Source organism: Antennarius striatus, chromosome 17, assembly GCF_040054535.1.
Source record: "Antennarius striatus isolate MH-2024 chromosome 17, ASM4005453v1, whole genome shotgun sequence".
NCBI classification, from domain to species: Eukaryota; Metazoa; Chordata; class Actinopteri; order Lophiiformes; family Antennariidae; genus Antennarius; species Antennarius striatus.
The window spans coordinates 20817491-20835574 of record NC_090792.1 but is presented as its reverse complement, the minus strand read 5'-3'; the positions used below and the strand labels follow the sequence as shown (position 1 = coordinate 20835574).

The 18084-nt window shown below is 56.5% G+C and overlaps 2 protein-coding genes across 3 annotated transcripts in view; one reads left to right on the top strand and one right to left on the bottom strand.

The window, feature by feature from the left end:
- The first annotated feature begins 267 nt into the window (after positions 1-267).
- The window catches only part of LOC137610574 (transcription factor IIIB 90 kDa subunit-like), a 23779-nt gene continuing 5962 nt past the window's right edge, over positions 268-18084 (top strand). The window contains exons 1-15 of one of the 2 annotated variants that reach the window (XM_068338214.1): positions 268-413; positions 1015-1219; positions 2058-2138; positions 2248-2421; positions 2688-2719; positions 3807-3879; positions 9472-9621; positions 11194-11287; positions 11383-11509; positions 11577-11616; positions 11756-12124; positions 15964-16025; positions 16117-16198; positions 16304-16359; positions 16563-16864. In XM_068338214.1, coding sequence (XP_068194315.1) covers positions 1039-1219; positions 2058-2138; positions 2248-2421; positions 2688-2719; positions 3807-3879; positions 9472-9621; positions 11194-11287; positions 11383-11509; positions 11577-11616; positions 11756-12124; positions 15964-16025; positions 16117-16198; positions 16304-16359; positions 16563-16864 — 1823 coding nt within the window. In that variant the 5' untranslated portion in view covers positions 268-413; positions 1015-1038. Of the gene's footprint in view, positions 414-1014; positions 1220-1378; positions 1414-2057; positions 2139-2247; positions 2422-2687; positions 2720-3806; positions 3880-9471; positions 9622-11193; positions 11288-11382; positions 11510-11576; positions 11617-11755; positions 12125-15963; positions 16026-16116; positions 16199-16303; positions 16360-16562; positions 16865-18084 lie in introns of those variants that run through there. The other variant, XM_068338215.1, reaches the window with a different exon arrangement.
- On the bottom strand, positions 4064-7716 carry LOC137610575 (BTB/POZ domain-containing protein 6-B-like). Its single transcript, XM_068338216.1, has 4 exons — positions 6934-7716; positions 6521-6611; positions 6286-6404; positions 4064-5373 (listed from the first exon to the last, which is right to left on the bottom strand). Exons 1-4 carry the CDS (start codon positions 7323-7325, stop codon positions 4341-4343), a joined length of 1635 nt encoding a protein of 544 aa, XP_068194317.1. The 5' UTR covers positions 7326-7716; the 3' UTR covers positions 4064-4340.

Genomic DNA, 18084 nt, shown 5'->3' with positions numbered 1-18084 from the left:
TATCCCTTTAAAGGCTGTACCATAACTCGGGGGGAGGGGGGTTAGGGGGGGTCTGTGACGTGAGTAATACTTAAATTTTCCTCACATGACGGATATGATTTCAAAACGTAAATAAGAACAACTTCAAACATTAATATTACATAAATAACAATTAAATGAATAAAACTGAATGAATCCACATTACCGCTCTGGGGCCTAAACCACGCCCACAGCCCCCCCCAGCCCCGTTGGTCTCGCCCGCATCAGACGCACATGTCGCGTGTTGTTTTCCCGGTGAGCACCGACACGTCCACGGCGAGCGGCTCGTGAGTGACGTCACGCTGACCGGACAGGAGAGGAGTCACGCGCGGAGCAGAAGAACCGGTGGGGGGGCAGGAGGGGGCGCGAGCCGCTGGCAGTTCACCGGTCAACAGGTAAGGACCCCCCCGGTCCGGTCCCGGGTCACCGGCCGGCTCCCCCCCGGGGGGGGGTCGTTGTCGCGCGTGGCATCTCGATGTGTTCGCGGCTAGCGGCTAAGTTAGCATCCGGTCAGCTCCACGCGTGCGGCTCGCGCTCCTGCAGGTAAACGGGAGGCGCGTGAGTCACGTCACGGCTCGAGCTGCACCGACCGGCGAGCACCGGAGGAACCGGGGCGTTCACCGGTTCACCGGGGGGGGGGTACCGGTGCCACGTAGCTAACCGGCTAACGGAGCTGAGATGACGGGAGGACCGTGAAGGCGTCACGGCCCGGAGGAGGAGGGGGGGTACCCCGTTACCAGTAGAGGGCGTTACTCTGGTAACGGGACCCCCCCCCAAAAAAAAACAAAAAAGAAACTGAGGAGCTGAACGCGTTCAAAGTTTAATTTTGGTTGGTTGATTTGATTGATTCACTCATTGATTGATTGATTCACTCATTGATTTGATTGATTCACTCATTGATTGATTGATTCACTCATTGATTGATTGATTCAAGTCCAGTTCTGTTCTGTGTGTAAAACAGGACTCAGCTCACGCTGTGTTTTTTTTCCCCATCAGGCTTTGGGGCATCCGGGTGCCACCATGACTCCAGGGGTGTGTCGGACTTGCGGGGGCGTCGACATCGATGTGGACGCCGCCCGTGGCGACGCCGTCTGCATGGGCTGTGGCGCCGTGCTGGAGGACAACATCATCGTGTCCGAGGTGGAGTTCGTGGAGTCGGGCGGGGGGTCGCTGGCCGTGGGGCAGTTCGTGTCCACAGAGGGTGAGTAGGGGGGGGTCGCTGGCCGTGGGGCAGTTCGTGTCCACAGAGGGTGAGTAGGGGGGGGTCGCTGGCCGTGGGGCAGTTCGTGTCCACAGAGGGTGAGTAGGGGGGGTCGCTGGCCGTGGGGCAGTTCGTGTCCACAGAGGGTGAGTAGGGGGGGTCGCTGGCCGTGGGGCAGTTCGTGTCCACAGAGGGTGGGGGGGTGGAGTTGGGGGGGTTGTGGTGATCAGATCAGAACCTGTTGTCTCATGTTTTTAATACCACACAAACCGGTCCAGAGCAGATTCTAGAACCAGTAGAACCAGAACAGGAATGGCCACGCCCACACGTCTGCTCTTGAACCAATCACCAGGAGGTTCTGTGGGTTCTGGTGTGGAACAGGTGACCTCTGACCTCCACCTGCAGGCTGCTGGGTCTGTGCATCAGGCTGGCTTCAGTTCCCTGATTGTCCACCAGAGGGCGCTGTGAGACCAGAGACGTTTAGGTCCACTCCTGTAATAGTGACTTATAAATGAGTCCATAGTGAGTGATTAGTGAGTTATAAGCGGTTAGTGATCAATTAGTGGTTAGTCATTAGTTATTATTAGTGAATTATTGGTGAGTTAAGTAATTTATTAGTGATTTATTAGTGATCCTTTCAAGGATTATAACAGTACTGTATATGAAATTTTAAAAATTACAATTTATTAGTGATTAGTGATCAGTGGTTCATTAGTGAGTTGTTGATTTATTAGTGACTAATCTGATGATAATGTTGCGTTATTTTCTGTAAATATCAATGACAGTAATTGATTATTTAATTGAGTTCTTGACCCCTCCTTCTGCTCCGCCCCTTCAGGTGGGGGCCCCGCCCCCTCCTTTGGAGACGGACACCTGACAGGAGTGGGCAGAGAGTCCAGAGCGCAGACGCTGTCCAGAGGTGAGTCACCAGCAGGGGGCGCCACACACCGCCGTGACCCCTGGGGTTCCGATCAGGTTCTGATGGGATCCTGATTGGGTTCTGGTTCTGAACCGGGTCTGTGTCTCAGCCAAACAGAGCATCAACACGTTGGGCCACCAGCTGCAGCTGAACCAGCGCTGTCTGGACACGGCCTTCAACTTCTACCGCATGGCGCTGGTGAAGCACCTGACCCGCGGCCGCAGCTCCGCCCACGTGGTTGCCGCCTGCATCTACATGGTGTGTCGTACCGAGGGCACGCCGCGTATCCTTCAGGACCCGGTCCGGGTCCACCGGGCTCAGCATGATGATGTTGGTTCTGTTCCACTTCCTGTTGGTTCTGTTCCACTTCCTGTTGGTTCTGTTCTGCTTCCTGTTGGTTCTGTTCCACTTCCTGTGGGTTCTGTTCCACTTCCTGTTGGGTTTTGTTCCACTTCCTGTTGGTTCTGTTCCACTTCCTGTTGGTTCTGTTCCACTTCCTGTTGGTTCTGTTCCACTTCCTGTGGGTTCTGTTCCCTGACGGTTCCACAGACATGCTGCTGGACCTGAGTGACGTCCTGCAGGTGAGTCCAAACACACCTCCTGCCCCCCCCCCCCCCGTTGTCTCGTGTATAAAAATAACTTGGCCTACCTTTTCATTGCCCCTTTAATGCCCCCCCACCCCTTAAACACACACTCCAACCACATGTCCCATAATGCACCTCTTCTGCCTCGCCCCCCTGCCATTGACCCGTGTAATTAAACCTGAAGCGTGTATTTTTAGCCCCCCCATATGTGGGCGTGTTTAATGGTGGTCAGGGGCGTGGCTTAGCTGGGCGGGGTGGTGGGACATTTCTCAGTCGCAGCTGGTCGGGGCAGTTATTTTTTACCCCCCAGCTGTCTGCCCCTCCCCCTCCTCATACCAGGGTGTTGGGGTTAGGGTGGGGTCGGGTGAGGGGGGTGTGTGGGGTTATTAATGTCCGGCATGAAGACGCATCGGCCCCGCCCACTCCACCTGTCCTGGGGTGGGAGTCAACGGGAGGGGGGGCACTGGCTTGGCGGATGTGATGCGTGATACCGTCATCTAGAGGGGGTCACATCAGGTCACACAGGAGCCAACATTGGGACCAGACTACTTCCTGGTGTCCAGAGGGGTTCCGCCCCCCCCACCGACCTCAAGGCAGTCTGTCTGTCCTCATGCCCCCCCACCCCATTGCTCTGCCCACTCTGCGTTTTTGCTGAAATGCCTGACTTGACCTCTGACCTGGGCAGGTTAACTTGGCGCCCCGCCGTCAGGGGGGTTGCGTTCATGTGGACCCCCCCAGTCCTGGAGGTCTGGAGACGCCACAGAGAAAGTCCGGCCCCCGGGTCGCGACCCTACCCTGCAGCTTTCCCTGTCTGGCCCCCACCTCCTGCTGAGCTGCTGGTCACTCCTGGGGGAGGGGGCGGGGCCGCGATGCATCTAGGGGCGTGGCTACAATGAAATGAAACATCTGTGGTGGGAGGGGCCGGTGTGGTGCCCCCCCCATGACAAACGCTCCTTCTAGAAGGTTCAGGGAGCGACTAGTTGATGTTAACCCCCCCAGCTTGTCGATGACATCACTTAACACTGAACCAATCAGAACTCGCCCCCCCGTTTGTGCAGCTCTAACCCCCCCTCTGTCCCCACAGGTGAACGTCTACATCCTGGGGAGGACCTTCCTGGTTCTGGCCCGAGAGCTGTGCATCAACGCGCCGGCGATAGGTACCCCCCCAGACACACCCCCACCTGCACCAGCAGGACACCCACACACCCACTGATCAGGTATTGATTATGATCATGTGACCAGACCAGACGTGACGTCCTGAAGCGACCCGTGTTGTTACCCGTGTGGCCACTGGGGGGCGCTGCTGCCCCTCCCACCCCCCTCACAGGAAGCAGAGACGCGTCAGTCACAGATAAACTTTATGTGTCATCATCATTCTGTACACAAACACCCGCCGTCGCCGTAGCGACGGCTCAACCGGCGTCACTGATGACATCACAAACGGTTCAGAGGAGTCTCTACTGGCTCCAGTTGATGACATCATCAGTGATCGCCGCCGGACACCGGAGCGAGAAAACGTGAAGTCACATTTAAATAAAACGATAAAGTTAACTTAAATACGGAGAAGCCACGCCCCCACGGCGCCGGTCCTCCAGTCTGCTGCTGCGTGGGGGCGGAGTCACGCGTAGAACACCAGCTCGGGGATCTGCCCCCCCTGCACCCCGGTGCCGTTGGTGCTGTCGGAGGAGCACTGGAACTGGAAGGTGACCCCCCCACACTGCACCTCTGTCAGCCCCTCCTGCCCGAAGTAGCTGAGCTCCGCCCCGTCCAGCACGGCGCTGGCGGTGTAGAAGGCGTCGGCCTCCACCTGCACCGGGTGCTGGAACCAGACGGCGAAGGTGGCGCTGGAGCCGTCCGACAGGAAGCGCGTGCGGTGCGTGGCCAGGGCCACACCCTGCCGCTTCAGCTCGATGCGCACGCCGTACTCGGCGGCGGCGCCGCTAGAGCCGTACAGTCCCAGCCCCGCCACGAAGACGCGCCGGTCGGCGGCGAACTGGATGCTGTCGCAGCGCCCCCGGTAACGCCACTGGTTGCTCCGGTACGCCGACGACTGGAAGCGGTGGCAGCGCTGCGGCGTCAGCCCCGCCCTCGGCGCCAGCGGGAAGTCCAGCAGCGGCTTGTTGGCGGCGGTGAACCACAGGAAGACGGCGCGCGTCTCCTCCAGCGTCAGCAGGTCGCCCTGCGCCGCCCCGTCGGCGAACTCCTCCAGGCTCATGGCGGGGACGCGCACCAGGAACAGGGCGTCGCCCAGCACGCTCCTGCGGTTAAAAGCAGTGGGGCTCAGGCCCCGCCTCCTGCACTCGGCCGCCGCCCAGCTGGCCGCCGCCTCGAACACCACCGCCTCCTTGGCGTTGAGCGTCTCGCGCCGCAGGATGAGCTCCAGCGTGGGCCGGTCGATCTCGCCGAAGCCGTCGGAGCGCAGCGCTAGCTCCGCCTGCGCGTCGATCACCTCCCAGCAGCGCTGCGTTAGCTCCGCCTCCTCGAACAGGCGGCTCTGCGACAGCAGCACGCAGGCGTTCCTCGCCTCCAGGCTCGTCTCCAGGAACGCCACGCACGCCCGCGCCAGCGCCGCCACCAGGTACTTCTTAGCGGCGTAGAGCGTGGAGAGAACCGTGTCCGCCTCCAGGGACACCTCGTCACTGTACAGGTACCTGTGGGGGGGGGACACCTCGTCACTGTACAGGTACCTGTGGGGGGGGGACACCTCGTCACTGTACAGGTACCTGTGGGGGGGGGACACCTCGTCACTGTACAGGTACCTGTGGGGGGGGACACCTCGTCACTGTACAGGTACCTGTGGGGGGGGGCGTGGCGTTAGGGGGCACCGTTCAGGAACGCTACGCCGTCGGGGGACGCCGACACGACTGTAGAACTACAGTAGAGTGTGTGACGATTGTGTGTTGGATGTGTGTTGGATGTGTGTTGGATGTCGGGTGCATCAGTTGTGTTGGATGTCAGATGTAGGTTGCGTGTCAGTTCTGTAGCTGTTGTGTGTCAGATGTCGTTTGTAGGTCGGATGTCGGTTGTGTGTTGGAGGCATCGGTTGTGTTGGATGTGTCGGTTGTGTGTTGGAGGCATCGGTTGTGTTGGATGTGTCGGTTGTGTGTCGGATGTTGGTTGCGTGTCGGTTGTGTGCTGGATGTCAGATGTGTGTCAGACGGTGTTTGATGCATTGGTTGTGTTGTATGCGTCGGTTGCATGTTGGTTATGTGTCCGATGTCGGATGCATGTTGGTTGTGTCGGATGTCAGTTGTGGGTTGGATGCTGGTTGTGAGTCAGATGTCGGCTGTGTGTAGGTTGTGTGTCGGATGTGTGATGGATGTCGTTTTGTGTTGGATGCGTCAGATGCGTGGCGGTTGCATGTTGGTTGTGTGTCTGATGTTGGTTGCATGTTGGTTGTGTCGGATGTCGGTTGTGTTGGTTGTGTGTTGGATGCTTCGGTTGTTTGTTGGACGAGTCGGTTGTGTGATGGATGTGTTGGTTGTGTTAGTTGTGTGTCGGTTGTTTGTTGGATGCCTCGGTAGTGTGTTGGATGTGTTGGATGCGTCGGGGGCGGGGCTTACTTGAGCAGGATGAGGAAGGCGGGCGGCTCCACGTCAGGGATGTGTATCTCTGACTCCTCCCCCGCCAGGTCACCGTAGAACATGGCGCAGAAGACGGAGCTCCCCACGGCCAGCACGTACTGTGGGGGGGCGGAGCCAGGGGAGGGGGCGGAGCCACAGGTGTGCGAGAACAGTTCAAACATCAGTTGAGGTGGAGCAAACAGACCCGCCCCAGAGGAAGCTGACCCCCCCTCACCTTGTGCGCCGGGACCCTCTGCGCCCCCCCCGGGGGCCCCACCAGGAAGTGGACGTCGGCCATCAGCTCGTTGTTGAACATCAGGGCGTTCCTGGAAGCAGAGCGGCTCGTCAGCCCCGGTAACCGGTCAACGTTAACGGAACCGGTCCCGCCCGGAGACACCGGTTATTTTGATCGGGGGGGGGGGGGCAGAACGCATCACCTGCTGATCACCTGATCAATGGTTCCTGACCCCCCAGACAAACCAATCAGTTCCGATCGGACTTAAAACTTCCTGATCGATCAACCAATCACCAGTCATGACGTCACTTCAGTAACGGTAAAGAAATGTTTTAATTCTATTTTTAACCTAATTTAAAAACCGTTTTGTTCCCGGTTCGAACCGGACCGGCCCCCGCAGCGCCCCCGGTTACCTCTCTCTCAGCGTGGGGGGGCTGCAGCCCCCTGCCGGCGGCTCCTCGTCGTTGGAGTTCTGCTCGGTTCCCGGTGTGGTCGCCGCGCTGCCGTCGCCGCTGCTCCCCGGGCTCCCCGGAGCCTCCTTCGGCTTGTCGGGGTCCGCCACCGTGGTGCCGGCGGACAGGCTGCCGGTGCCGGTACCGGCGGCGTAGAGCTCCATCTTCCGCTTCTTGCTGCTGGTCAGAGACCGGATCAGGATGTCATAGCAGACCGGCAGCGGCACCGGGAGCTGCACCGGGAGCGGCACCGGGAGCCGCCGGGACTTCTTCAGGGCTTCTGGGAGGAGGCGGAGGGCCGTCAGGCACCTCATGACCCGGCCATCACGGAGCGACCGGTCCGCCGTGGGCATCGGCTCGAGCGGCCCCGGACCCGCCGCCTGTCCGGGGAGTCACCGGCGGAGCGGACCGGGTTCACCGCGTCAGGCTCGGCTCCGGAAACCGACGGAGAAGTTTTCCTCGGCGGCGCCCAAACATCCGGTTAGACCGGGACTGACGCGTCGGTCCCGACCGGAGTAACGGCGGCTCGCTTTCCCTTTCTGAGCGGGGGTCCCAGCCGGGATCCGGTGCCTCCTGCTCGCCCCGTCTCGGCGTTAATCCTCCCGGTAGTGATCCACGTTCCTCCCGGAGCGGCTCCGGTGCTCGGTCCGGAGTAAACAACCGTTTGTCGGGACGTTCGAGGCTCCGGATCGGTTTTTTTCGGCTCGTTTTTCGTCGTGATCTCCTCGAACGCCCAGAGCTCCGGGCGGACCAATGGGAGGCGAGCACTGCAGTGACGTCACGACAGCTCCGCAGAGCTCCTCCTCCAGCGGCTCCGCAGAGCTCCGCCCCCCGTAGCTCCGCAAAGTGCGTCACAGGACTGATCGGTCCCGCCCCCCGAGCGCGCTGATTGGACGAGGAGGCAGGATAAGAGTAAAACGGTTTAACGTGAACTCCTACCGGAAACTTAACGTCAATAACGGAGCGTGACGAAAACAGACGTTAAGCTGCGTGAAAAAATATTTTAAATTGTTTTAAGTCTAGTATTAAAATATTTAAATATTGTATATTTTATATAAAAAATATTTAGTTTATTTAAAATATACATTTTAAATATGTTCTCAACATTTGAGACTTTTTATGGAGTAAAAGTGGTTTCCTGTCCTGGTGTCAGCATGTTCAAACCGTTAGCCTTATAATGAGTAGCTATTTTTATCCTCTAAAGACTAAATTCAACTTTCAAAAACAACAAATTCACAAGTTCACAAAGTTCTGAATAAAATTAAACTTTATTTAACCCCAGGGAAATTCAGTGAAACTGGTAAGACAGGGAATGTGGTAATAAAATAGATGAAGGATAAAATAATGACATGAAAGTGTTTAAAGAACGTCAACAAGGTCAGAGGAAGGTTGATCGGCTGCTGAACGTCACGCCTGCAGACACGACTCGGGTCACGCTGCTACGGGCGACTAAGGGGGGGGGGCTGGAAGACAACGCCCAGGGAATAAAAACCCGAGCTAAGAACGAGTAGGAAACACGCGTGTTTGTCATCCGTGTTTCTACAAGTCAAACATACCTGAAGTCTGAGCAGCCTTCATCATCATCATCACCATCATTGTGATGATGCTGTTTAGCTTCTCTGTTAGCAACACGCTAGCTGCTTTCTCCGAGAGCAGATTTCTTTTTGCTCGTCTGACACGACGGGGGCCTTGCGTGCACTGTTGTATCATGGGTAACTATCGTCCGGAGAAGAGAGGAAACCACAGGAGCGAAAAATAGACCAGAATGCACTGCAGCGGCCTGTCAGTCTGAGGTTTTGAGGGGAAGGGCGCGGCGTCGCCGCAGCCGAGTGCTAACCTGTAATTGGTGTTCCTGAAAGCGATGGGTTCGCGTCCCGCCGCTGAGGGTGGTCGGGTGAGGGGGCGGGGCTAACAGGAAGATGCCGTGAAGAGGGCAGGGTTTGGACCGTCAGGCCCGAGTGGCAACAGCAAGGTCTTCAGACGTGTTATTACGTGTGTGTGTGTGTGTGTGTGTGTGTGTGTGTGTGTGTGTGTGTGTGTGTGTGTGTGTGTGTGTGTGGGAGGGGGGGCCGGATCTGATTACCATCTGGCTCCACCAGACCGCGCTCTGAATGGGACTTCAAACGTCTGATACCGTCGCCGGGCGTTGAACCCATGATGGCCTCGGGGTCGCCGTGGAAACACGACTCCCCCTCATGTGGGTGGGGGACAAAAGGGCGTGGCACGGAGACGGGTTCCCTCACAGGGTTCCCCCTGAAGGTTCTGATGTTCTGGCGTTATGTTACGGCGCCGCCATCGGCTCTTAAGTCGCTGGTTTGTACCTCATATGACATGTCACGTGACGTCACGTGACGTCACGTGACGTCACGCCTCCAGCTCAGGTCCATCACTTCCACCAGATGCATCACATTTCAGATTTGTCCTTATATGCCCCCCAGGAGAGACTTGTGACCCCCCCCCTCCTCATGTCTCCGCTCCCCCATGTCTCCGCCCCCCCAGACCCGTGTCTCTACATCCCTCGCTTCGCCCAACTGCTGGAGTTCGGCGAGAAGAACCACGAGGTGTCGATGACGGCGATGCGTCTGGTGCAGAGGATGAAGAGGGACTGGATGCACACGGGACGCAGGCCGTCGGGGCTCTGTGGGGCAGGTGAGGCTGGGGGGGCGGGGCATCACCTCCAGGTGAGCGGTGGTAACACTCGGGATGTGACCCCAACTAGTTTGTGGCTTTAATTTGATTAACGGTGAAAGAAATTCATCCAAACAAACTGACCTCAGAGCAGAGTTAGCCGTTAGCCGCTAAGGCGGTTAGCTCTGGACGTAGAGACGCCACGTCGCCTGAATGTCTGGAATAACGTGAGGTAAACCTTCATTAATACATCAATACAATCATCAATCAAGTTCAAGACAACATGTGTCAAACTCATGGCCCAGGGGCCAAATGTGGCCCTCCACATAATTTTATGTGGCCCCCAAGAGAATAAATTAATAAGTAATAAATTCAGTTATTTAACATTAAGGAGTAGTTACATTTAGTTACATTACACTGAGTTACATTTAGTTACATTTATTAGTTACATTAAGGAGTAGTTACATTTAGTTACATTACACTGAGTTACATTTAGTTACATTTATTAGTTACACTAAGGAGTAGTTACATTTAGTTACATTACACTGAGTTACATTTAGTTACATTTATTAGTTACATTAAGGAGTAGTTACATTTAGTTACATTACACTGAGTTACATTTAGTTACATTTATTAGTTACATAAACAGTAGTTACATTTAGTTACATTACACTGAGTTACATTTAGTTACATTTATTAGTTACATTAAGGAGTAGTTACATTTAGTTACATTACACTGAGTTACATTTAGTTACATTTATTAGTTACATTAAGGAGTAGTTACATTTAGTTACATTACACTGAGTTACATTTAGTTACATTTATTAGTTACATTAAGGAGTAGTTACATTTAGTTACATTACACTGAGTTACATTTAGTTACATTTATTAGTTACATTAAGGAGCAGTTACATTTAGTTACATTAAGGAGTAGTTACATTTAGTTACATTTATTAGTTACATCTGGCCCTTTGGGGATGTCGTGATGCTGATGATTTGGCCCCCGGTGAAAATGATCTACAGTTTAACCTGGAGACGAGTTCACGTTCTGTTACCCTGTTTTGCGATGCAAATCATGTTACGCGTCGACTCGTTAGCGTTAGCGTTAGCGACCTGAAAGCTTGTTTACAGCCGCTAAAGTTCCTTTCTGTTCCTCTGCTGCATCGCCTGAATAATTGATGCCCCGTCATAAATCATGGAGGGTTCCGTCGCTCTGAAGGAGGAAAACTTGGCTCCGACATTAATGGCTGATGTCGCCGTCGACCAATCAGGAGCGGCCTTTAGCGAGCTAACGGGACCGTGGCGTTCAGACGTGTTTGAGGACGTCCTCAGCGGAGCGGCGCCTCCGACCTGCAGGCTGGTGGAGGCATCCATGTTTTAACGCTCTCTGGGGGATGCGGGGGGGCCTTTAATGAGGGTTACATAACCGCCCCCCCTTCAAGACGCGCCACCGCTCGTTGCGTCACATCAGTGTGGCTCAAGCTGCTTCTGTGTGGGCGGGGCTCGGACGCCTGAAAGACACGCCTCTCGGTGTACCTGTGCCCTGCCCCCTCACCTGACCCCTGTGACCCCCGTGACCTTGTCTCCCTGCAGCTCTCCTCGTCGCCGCGCGGATGCACGACTTCTGTCGCACCGTCAAAGAGATCATCAGCGTGGTGAAGGTGTGTGAGGCCACGCTGAGACGCAGGTGTGTGGGCGGGGGCGGGGGCGGGGCACGAGCACCACATCAGTCATGAGTGACGTCCTGTCGCCGTTTAATGACTCCTCCTGCTCTGACATCAGACTGACGGAGTTTGGGGACACGCCCACCAGTCAGCTGACCATCGAGGAGTTCCTGAAGGTGGACCTGGACCAGGAGTGCGACCCCCCCTGCTTCACCGAGGGCCTGAGGAGGAAGAGAGCCCAGCAGGTGAGGATGATGATGATGATGATGATGATGAAGATGATGATGTCATCGTTTCTTTTCCTGCTTCCAGCTGGAGGCGGAGCTGAAGAACAAGATGGGTGACGTTGAAGGTGGGTTCTGATGAAGGTCTGAGGTTCTCCTGTCTGGAGTTTAACGGGGGTGAAGCTCCGACTCAGGATCCGAACCCCGTTGCATTCTGGGAAGTCTCGGGCCCAGCAGTAAGTCATTCTTCATCGTGGTCTTCCTCAGATGAGATCCAGAGCTACCAGGACGAGATCGATGCAGAGCTGCAGACGGGCCGACCCAAACTGAGAGGCGTCTACGCCGCCTACACCCGAGGAGGAACCTCCTTCAAGCTGGAGGAAGAGGAGGAGCCAGGGGAGGAAGAGGAGCTGCAGGCAGTGGCGCGGCACTTCGGCAGAGACCTGGAGGAGCTGACGCTGGAGGCGCTGGTGAAGCTGGAGCAGAGGAGCCCTGAGGAGGAGGGCCAGGACCCGGAGGAGGGGGCCCCGCAGCGACGAGCCCCCTCTCTGGCCTCCATCCTGGGCATGATGCCCACGGCGGCCACGCTGGGCCTGACCACGCCCACCGGCGACGGCGCGGGAACCGAGGCCGAAGGTGAGTCCAGCGTCCGACGTCTGCCTGAGGGTCAAGGTGGAGGAGTTTTATTCTTGATAAATAAATATTTTTTTATAAATTTTTAAAAATTAAAAATAAATTTATTTCTTAATAAATAATAAACAACAAATATTAGAAAAAATTTTTTAAATATATTTTTAATGACATTTAAATAAGTCCCAGACTTATGCTGCGGTTCAGACGAGAACACGCCTCAGGCGTGATCACACGCTCCGTTAGCGTGACTCATTAGCAGCTGCAGAAATAAAGCAGCGTGGGGGCGCCTATGAATACCTACCGGCAGGAGAGGTGCTCGACCTCCCCCCCACACCTGATCCGGTGTGGGGGGGCGTCGATGGATGGAGGCTAATGGTCGTATGCAGCTGCATCCGACATGATGAGTGGAGGATCAGGAGTCAGGAGAGGCTGGAGGGGGGGTGGAGTGTGTGTTGAAGTGGCGTCGTGCTGCTAGCAGCTGTTAGCAGCTGTTAGCCACTGTTAGCTCTGTTAGCTTGATGCTGGGGTCATTTCAGAGCGGGAGGCTAATGGAGGCTGAGTGGAGCATCTCAGCGTCGCCATGGTGATGAATGATGGATTCTGCTGTCCCTTCATGCAAGCTCACCTCTGTGATGCAAACGTGAACCGCTAGGCTAATAGGGGTGGTCAGAACCAGCCCCCCCATGACCGCTACGTCTCTGCTAATGCCACCGTTACCCCAATGGAAATGCCCCCCCCCGCTGATCTCATTGCATAATTGGAATAAATCAGCCGGTAGAGGTCAGAGGTCACACTGTGAATCATGGGCTTTAATGTTTAACGTGTCTCACCGCTAACGCTACGTCCTAGCGTGACGTTAGCGTGTGTCAGAGCGAGGTGGTGATGGGTTTAGCTTCTGGGGGGGCTTGGTTCAATTCTGATGAGAGGTCAGCTGTGTGTTCGGTGATCAATCTACATGATTGATCCTCAGGGGATTGGTACATCGATGCAAGGCATCATGGGAAGGTTCACATCCTTAACGTGTGTTAATACAGTGACATGAAATGATCACATGACCAAACCCCTCAGACGCTTTCATGTCCATCGTCTGTTGGGTGTGTGTGTGTCTGTGTGTGTGTGTGTGTGTGTGTGTGTCTGTGTGTGTGTGTGTGTGTGTCTGTGTGTGTGTGTGTCTGTGTGTGTGTGTGTGTGTGTGTGTGTGTGTGTGTTTGTGTCTGTGTGTGTGTGTGTCTGTGTGTGTGTGTGTGTGTCTGTGTGTGTGTCTGTGTGTGTCTGTGTCTCTGTGCCCACTGTGTGTGTGGGGGCTTCAGGCTGGTCCTGGTCTGGTGGAGGTTCAGCTAACTGGGGGGTGGGGGTGGGCAGAGGAGTGATAGAAGGGGCCCACCAAGCCCCCACCCCCCCCGGGTCAGTCTTTGAAGTATTAAGTGGACTGAGTACTTTGTCATTAGCGCACGCCTTTCATCTGTGTTCACTGCGTGTGTGTGTGTGTGTGTGTGTTCACTCGAGTGTGCGTGTTTTGGACGATGGGGAGGGGCGTTACTCAAAGGGGGGTGTCGTCTGTTCTCCGGGGAGACAAGAAAGGAAACCAGATAAAAAGCTAACGAGCGGTTAGCGTTGGCGGAGGCCTTTTTGGACGGCGATGAAAGACGCTAACGCTGCTAGCCTCAGACGCTAGCAGACCAGTGGAACCAGAACCCCAAAAAACTGGTCCAGACATGGCTGGGGGGGTCACGGGTTCACCTGTAAGTCAGGACGCTGGGCAAAAAGACCCACCTACTAAACCACTGTCTTTGAATCAGACACCTGCCCCCTCCCCCCCATCTGGGCGGGACTCAGTTCTGCTGAGTCAGGAGTAAAGGCTGGGGGGGCGGAGTGAAGGCTGGGGGGCGGAGCTCTCCGTGATGTAACGGCCGGAGGCGAGAAGCTTCCTGCTAAACGCTTCCTGTCGTCTCTCATCAAGTCGGCGGCGGCAGACGAGGAAGATTCCATCATCATCATCACCATCCCAGCTGTGACAGGCTGCTAGACGCACACACACACACACACACACACACACACACACACCCACACACACACACACACACACACACCCCCACACACACACACACACACACACACACACACACACTAACTTAATATTCCTCTCTGCTGCGGTAGCTTAGCTCGTAGCGTCTAGCTGGAGGCGTGTGATTGGCCGTCCGTGGGGAGCCGACGCTCTTCCTGCTTCCTGTCTGGGCGACACCCGTCTCCCTGCGTCGTCTCCTGTCTGTCAGCCTGTCGCCCCCCCCCTCAGGGGCCGGTGCCATTCGGCCATATGTCCCCCCAGCGCCACAGTCACGCCACCAGCCCCTCCCACTAACACACTCAGGCCCGCCCAGCTGTCACAGCGTGAATTTATAATGAGTCATCATTAATTAAAGGGACCGCCCACTTTACTGTCAGAACAGGTTCACCAGAGAGTGAACACCCCCTTCACCCACAGCTCCTCCCCCATCACCCACAGCTCCTCCCCCGTCGCCCACAGCTCCTCCCCCATCACCCACAGCTCCTCCCCCGTCGCCCACAGCTCCTCCCCCGTCACCCACAGCTCCTCCCCCATCACCCACAGCTCCTCCCCCGTCACCCACAGCTCCTCCCCCATCCACCAACACGCGGTAGAGAACGAGATCCGGTGTCACTGACGTCGTATCCATCCGCCAACAGGTGTTCAGGTGTGTAACTGCTGTAACCGTGGAGCCCTGGCTGGAACTACTTTCTGTGGCGGATGGATCTGGTTCGGGGGGGGCGTCTCCTGTTGGTTCATGAGAACAATGTTAGCGTACCAGGAGGTGCTGAATGCCCCCCAGTGCCTGTGGGGGAGGGGGGGCAGGTGGTTGAGTGGGCATCAACTCGTTCTGGGCTCGGGGGGTCGGGGGGGTCAGGCTTTAATGCCCCCCCCCCCTGTCAGTGAGAATACAGCACTGGGGTTATTGGCTGGCTGGTTGGTTAAATAGATACACAGATTTGCATTAATTCTCTGGGGGCGGAGCTGATGACATCATCTTGCTGCAGGGTGGGGTGCCCCCCCCCAGGAGGTGGTGGTCAGCACACTGACGTGTTAGCGTAGCGTGTTAGCGAGGCGTCTGCAGGTGGTTGTTCATGTGTCTGAATGGGGGGTGTTCCTCCTCTGACTGGAACGTTTTGACTCTTCCTCCTCGTCCCCCCCCCCACACCGCTCTTCCCTCCATCCGTCTCCACCCCCTCCCTCGTCGATCGCTCCCCCTCCCTTCAGGCCACGTTTCCTCTTTGTTTCTTCTTCTGTGGTCTCATCTGGTCGACCACATCAAAGGTCTGCTGCTGACGGGGGAGGGGTCAGGAGGAGGGGGGGGGTCAGGGGGAGGGGGGGGTCAGGGGGAGGAGTCAGGTTACCCGTCTGCCCAGGAGACAACAGGTGGTGGAGTTAACTCCTCCCACCTGCTGCAGACGTTCACCTCCAGGCAGCCATGTTTGGACTGAGGCCTGAGCCGCTAGCAGTTAGCAACAGCTAGCAGTTAGCAACAGCTAGCAGTGAGCAACAGCTAGCAGTTAGCAACAGCTAGCAGTTAGCAACAGCTAGCAGTTAGCAACAGCTAGCAGTTAGCAACAGCTAGCAGTTAGCAACAGCTAGCAGTTAGCAACAGCTAGCAGTTAGCAACAGCTAGCAGTTAGCAACAGCTAGCAGTTAACAACAGCTAGCTAGGGGTGGGGTTTCTGTTTCCTGTGTGGGCGTGTCTGTTCTGATGTTTGGGTCAGGGGTGGGGCTAGGGGTGGGGTTTTTGTTTCCCATGTGGGCGTGTCCATTCTGATGTCTTCCTGTGTGACAGGCGGCGCCGCTGACGGCGGGGAGCTGGACCTGAGCGGGATCGACGACGGCGAGATCGAGCTGGTAGGTTCCTGCTGGTGAGGGGGCGGGGTTTTCAAGCTGTGGACCTGGTCCTGCCCACTCCTCAGCTGATTGGCCGGTTCCGTCTCTGCAGTACCTGCTGAGCGAACAGGAAGTGAAGATCAAGACGGCGCTGTGGATGGCAGAGAACTCCGACTACCTGCGGGAGCAGAAAGGTGAGGCCCCGCCTCCCACTCACCGAGCAGCATCTGATTGGTCCCCAGCGGTGGTCGTTTCCATGGCGACCCAGTGATGTCATCAGACCTTCTTTCTGCTTTCAGAGAAGGAAGCCAAGATCGCCAAGGAGAAGGAGCTGGGGGTCTACAAGGAGCAGAAGGTACCGGCGCTCAGCCGCGAGGCACAGGTGAGGGGGCGGAGCTACGGTCAGATGTGGATCACCTGGAGAAATCAGTCTGCCCTCTGAGAACATCTGATTGGACGCCCCCACCTGCCCCGCCCCCTCTGACCTGTTCCTGTGTGTTGTGTGATGATGTCACTGATCTGTGTGATTCTGATTGGTCCGTTTTTAACCCTTTGCAGCGCCGCGGCGGGGCGAGGAAGCGCCCTCCGATCCGCGCCGGCTCGGCGGACGAGGCCATCGAGAAGATGCTGGAGCAGAAGAGGATCTCCTCCAAGATCAACTACGACGTCCTGAAGGACCTGGGGGCCACGTCCGGGGCCACGCCCGGGGCCACGCCCGGGGCCACGCCCGGCACCAGCCCGGCTCACGGCGCCGACACCCCCGGGAAGGAGGTGCCGGATAAGAGGACCGCTGGACGCCTCCGTAGACCCGCCCCTGCTGCGCTCAGCCTCAGCACACCGCTAAGCACCCTGGGAAAAAGGTGAAGGTCTCTGCTCCAATCAGGTGTTTCTGTATCTGCAGATGCTCCTCCTCCTACGTCCATATATGGTCTGTCTACTTGTCCTTATGTCCATCACACCTTCCTTTCCCCTGATCGTTCTTTCTTTCTGCTGCCCCCCCCCCTCCTTCATTCACCCCCCTGCCACCCCCTCGCTGGAGGATGGAGGCAGTCTTCCAGAAATAGCCCAGATAATTACCCCCCAGCTGTATTCTCCCCCCCCTCTGCTCTGGTTTTATTCTCGTCTTTATTTAGCGCTGCAAAGGGAGTCCTCTGGAGTTTCTTTCCTGGGGGGGTGGGGTGGGGGGGTCCGTGTTTGTTTTCCAGACGCTAAAGACCGACACGGTTAGCTCTCACTGGGACAAACTGGAAGCTCAGTAGCTTGGGGGGCCCCCCCACCCCCCAGAGAGGAGTAAAAGTGAGGGGGGGTCATGTTTTCCTGTTCGGATGTTTTTCCAAAGCCAGCTTTGTTTTGGAGGGGGGGTGTCTGGTCTGTGGTCGCAGCCCCGCCCTGTAGGCCTCTAAATCATTAACATGCAGACCCCCCCTCCCCCCCGTTTTATAAAAATAAATTCTTCACCTCCAAAAAGTGGGCGGAGCTTCTGGACAAGTGGAGGACAGGTGTTGATGATGTCACGCCATCGTGATGTCACGGCGTCTCATCCACATGTCACTGCGTGTTCTATGAAGACAGCCCACATACCCCCCCCATGCAGAGAGGTGCCAACTCCTTTAGCCCCGCCCCAGCCCCGCCCCCACCAGGAGGCTTAGCGCCGCCAAACTTCCTCTTTTGTCCATTGATATTAGTTCCAGGGACTGATTGGTGGGCGTGTCCGCCCCTCCTTCCTGGGAGCTCCCCACATGGCTGATTCTTTTCCGGGGGGGGGGGGTGTCACACTGAGGCGTCGGGAGCCACTCCCCGCTGCTGTAACTGGTTGTCATGGTGATGGAGGTCTGCCAAATCGTCTGTCGCCATCAGCAACGCTGTTGATGGCCGTTTGACCCCTGACCTCCAGCAGTGAGCCAGAACCCCCCCTCACCCCCCCCAGCGCTGCAGATTAAAGGCTGCTGCCGTCACACAGTAACCGTAGCGACGGCGCCCTGATGCTGGGCGGGGGAGTGATGGAGGGGCGGGGACCTGCGGGACCACGCCCACTAAAATCTGGTCCCTTGTCAAAATGGTTGTAACGGATGTAGCATGT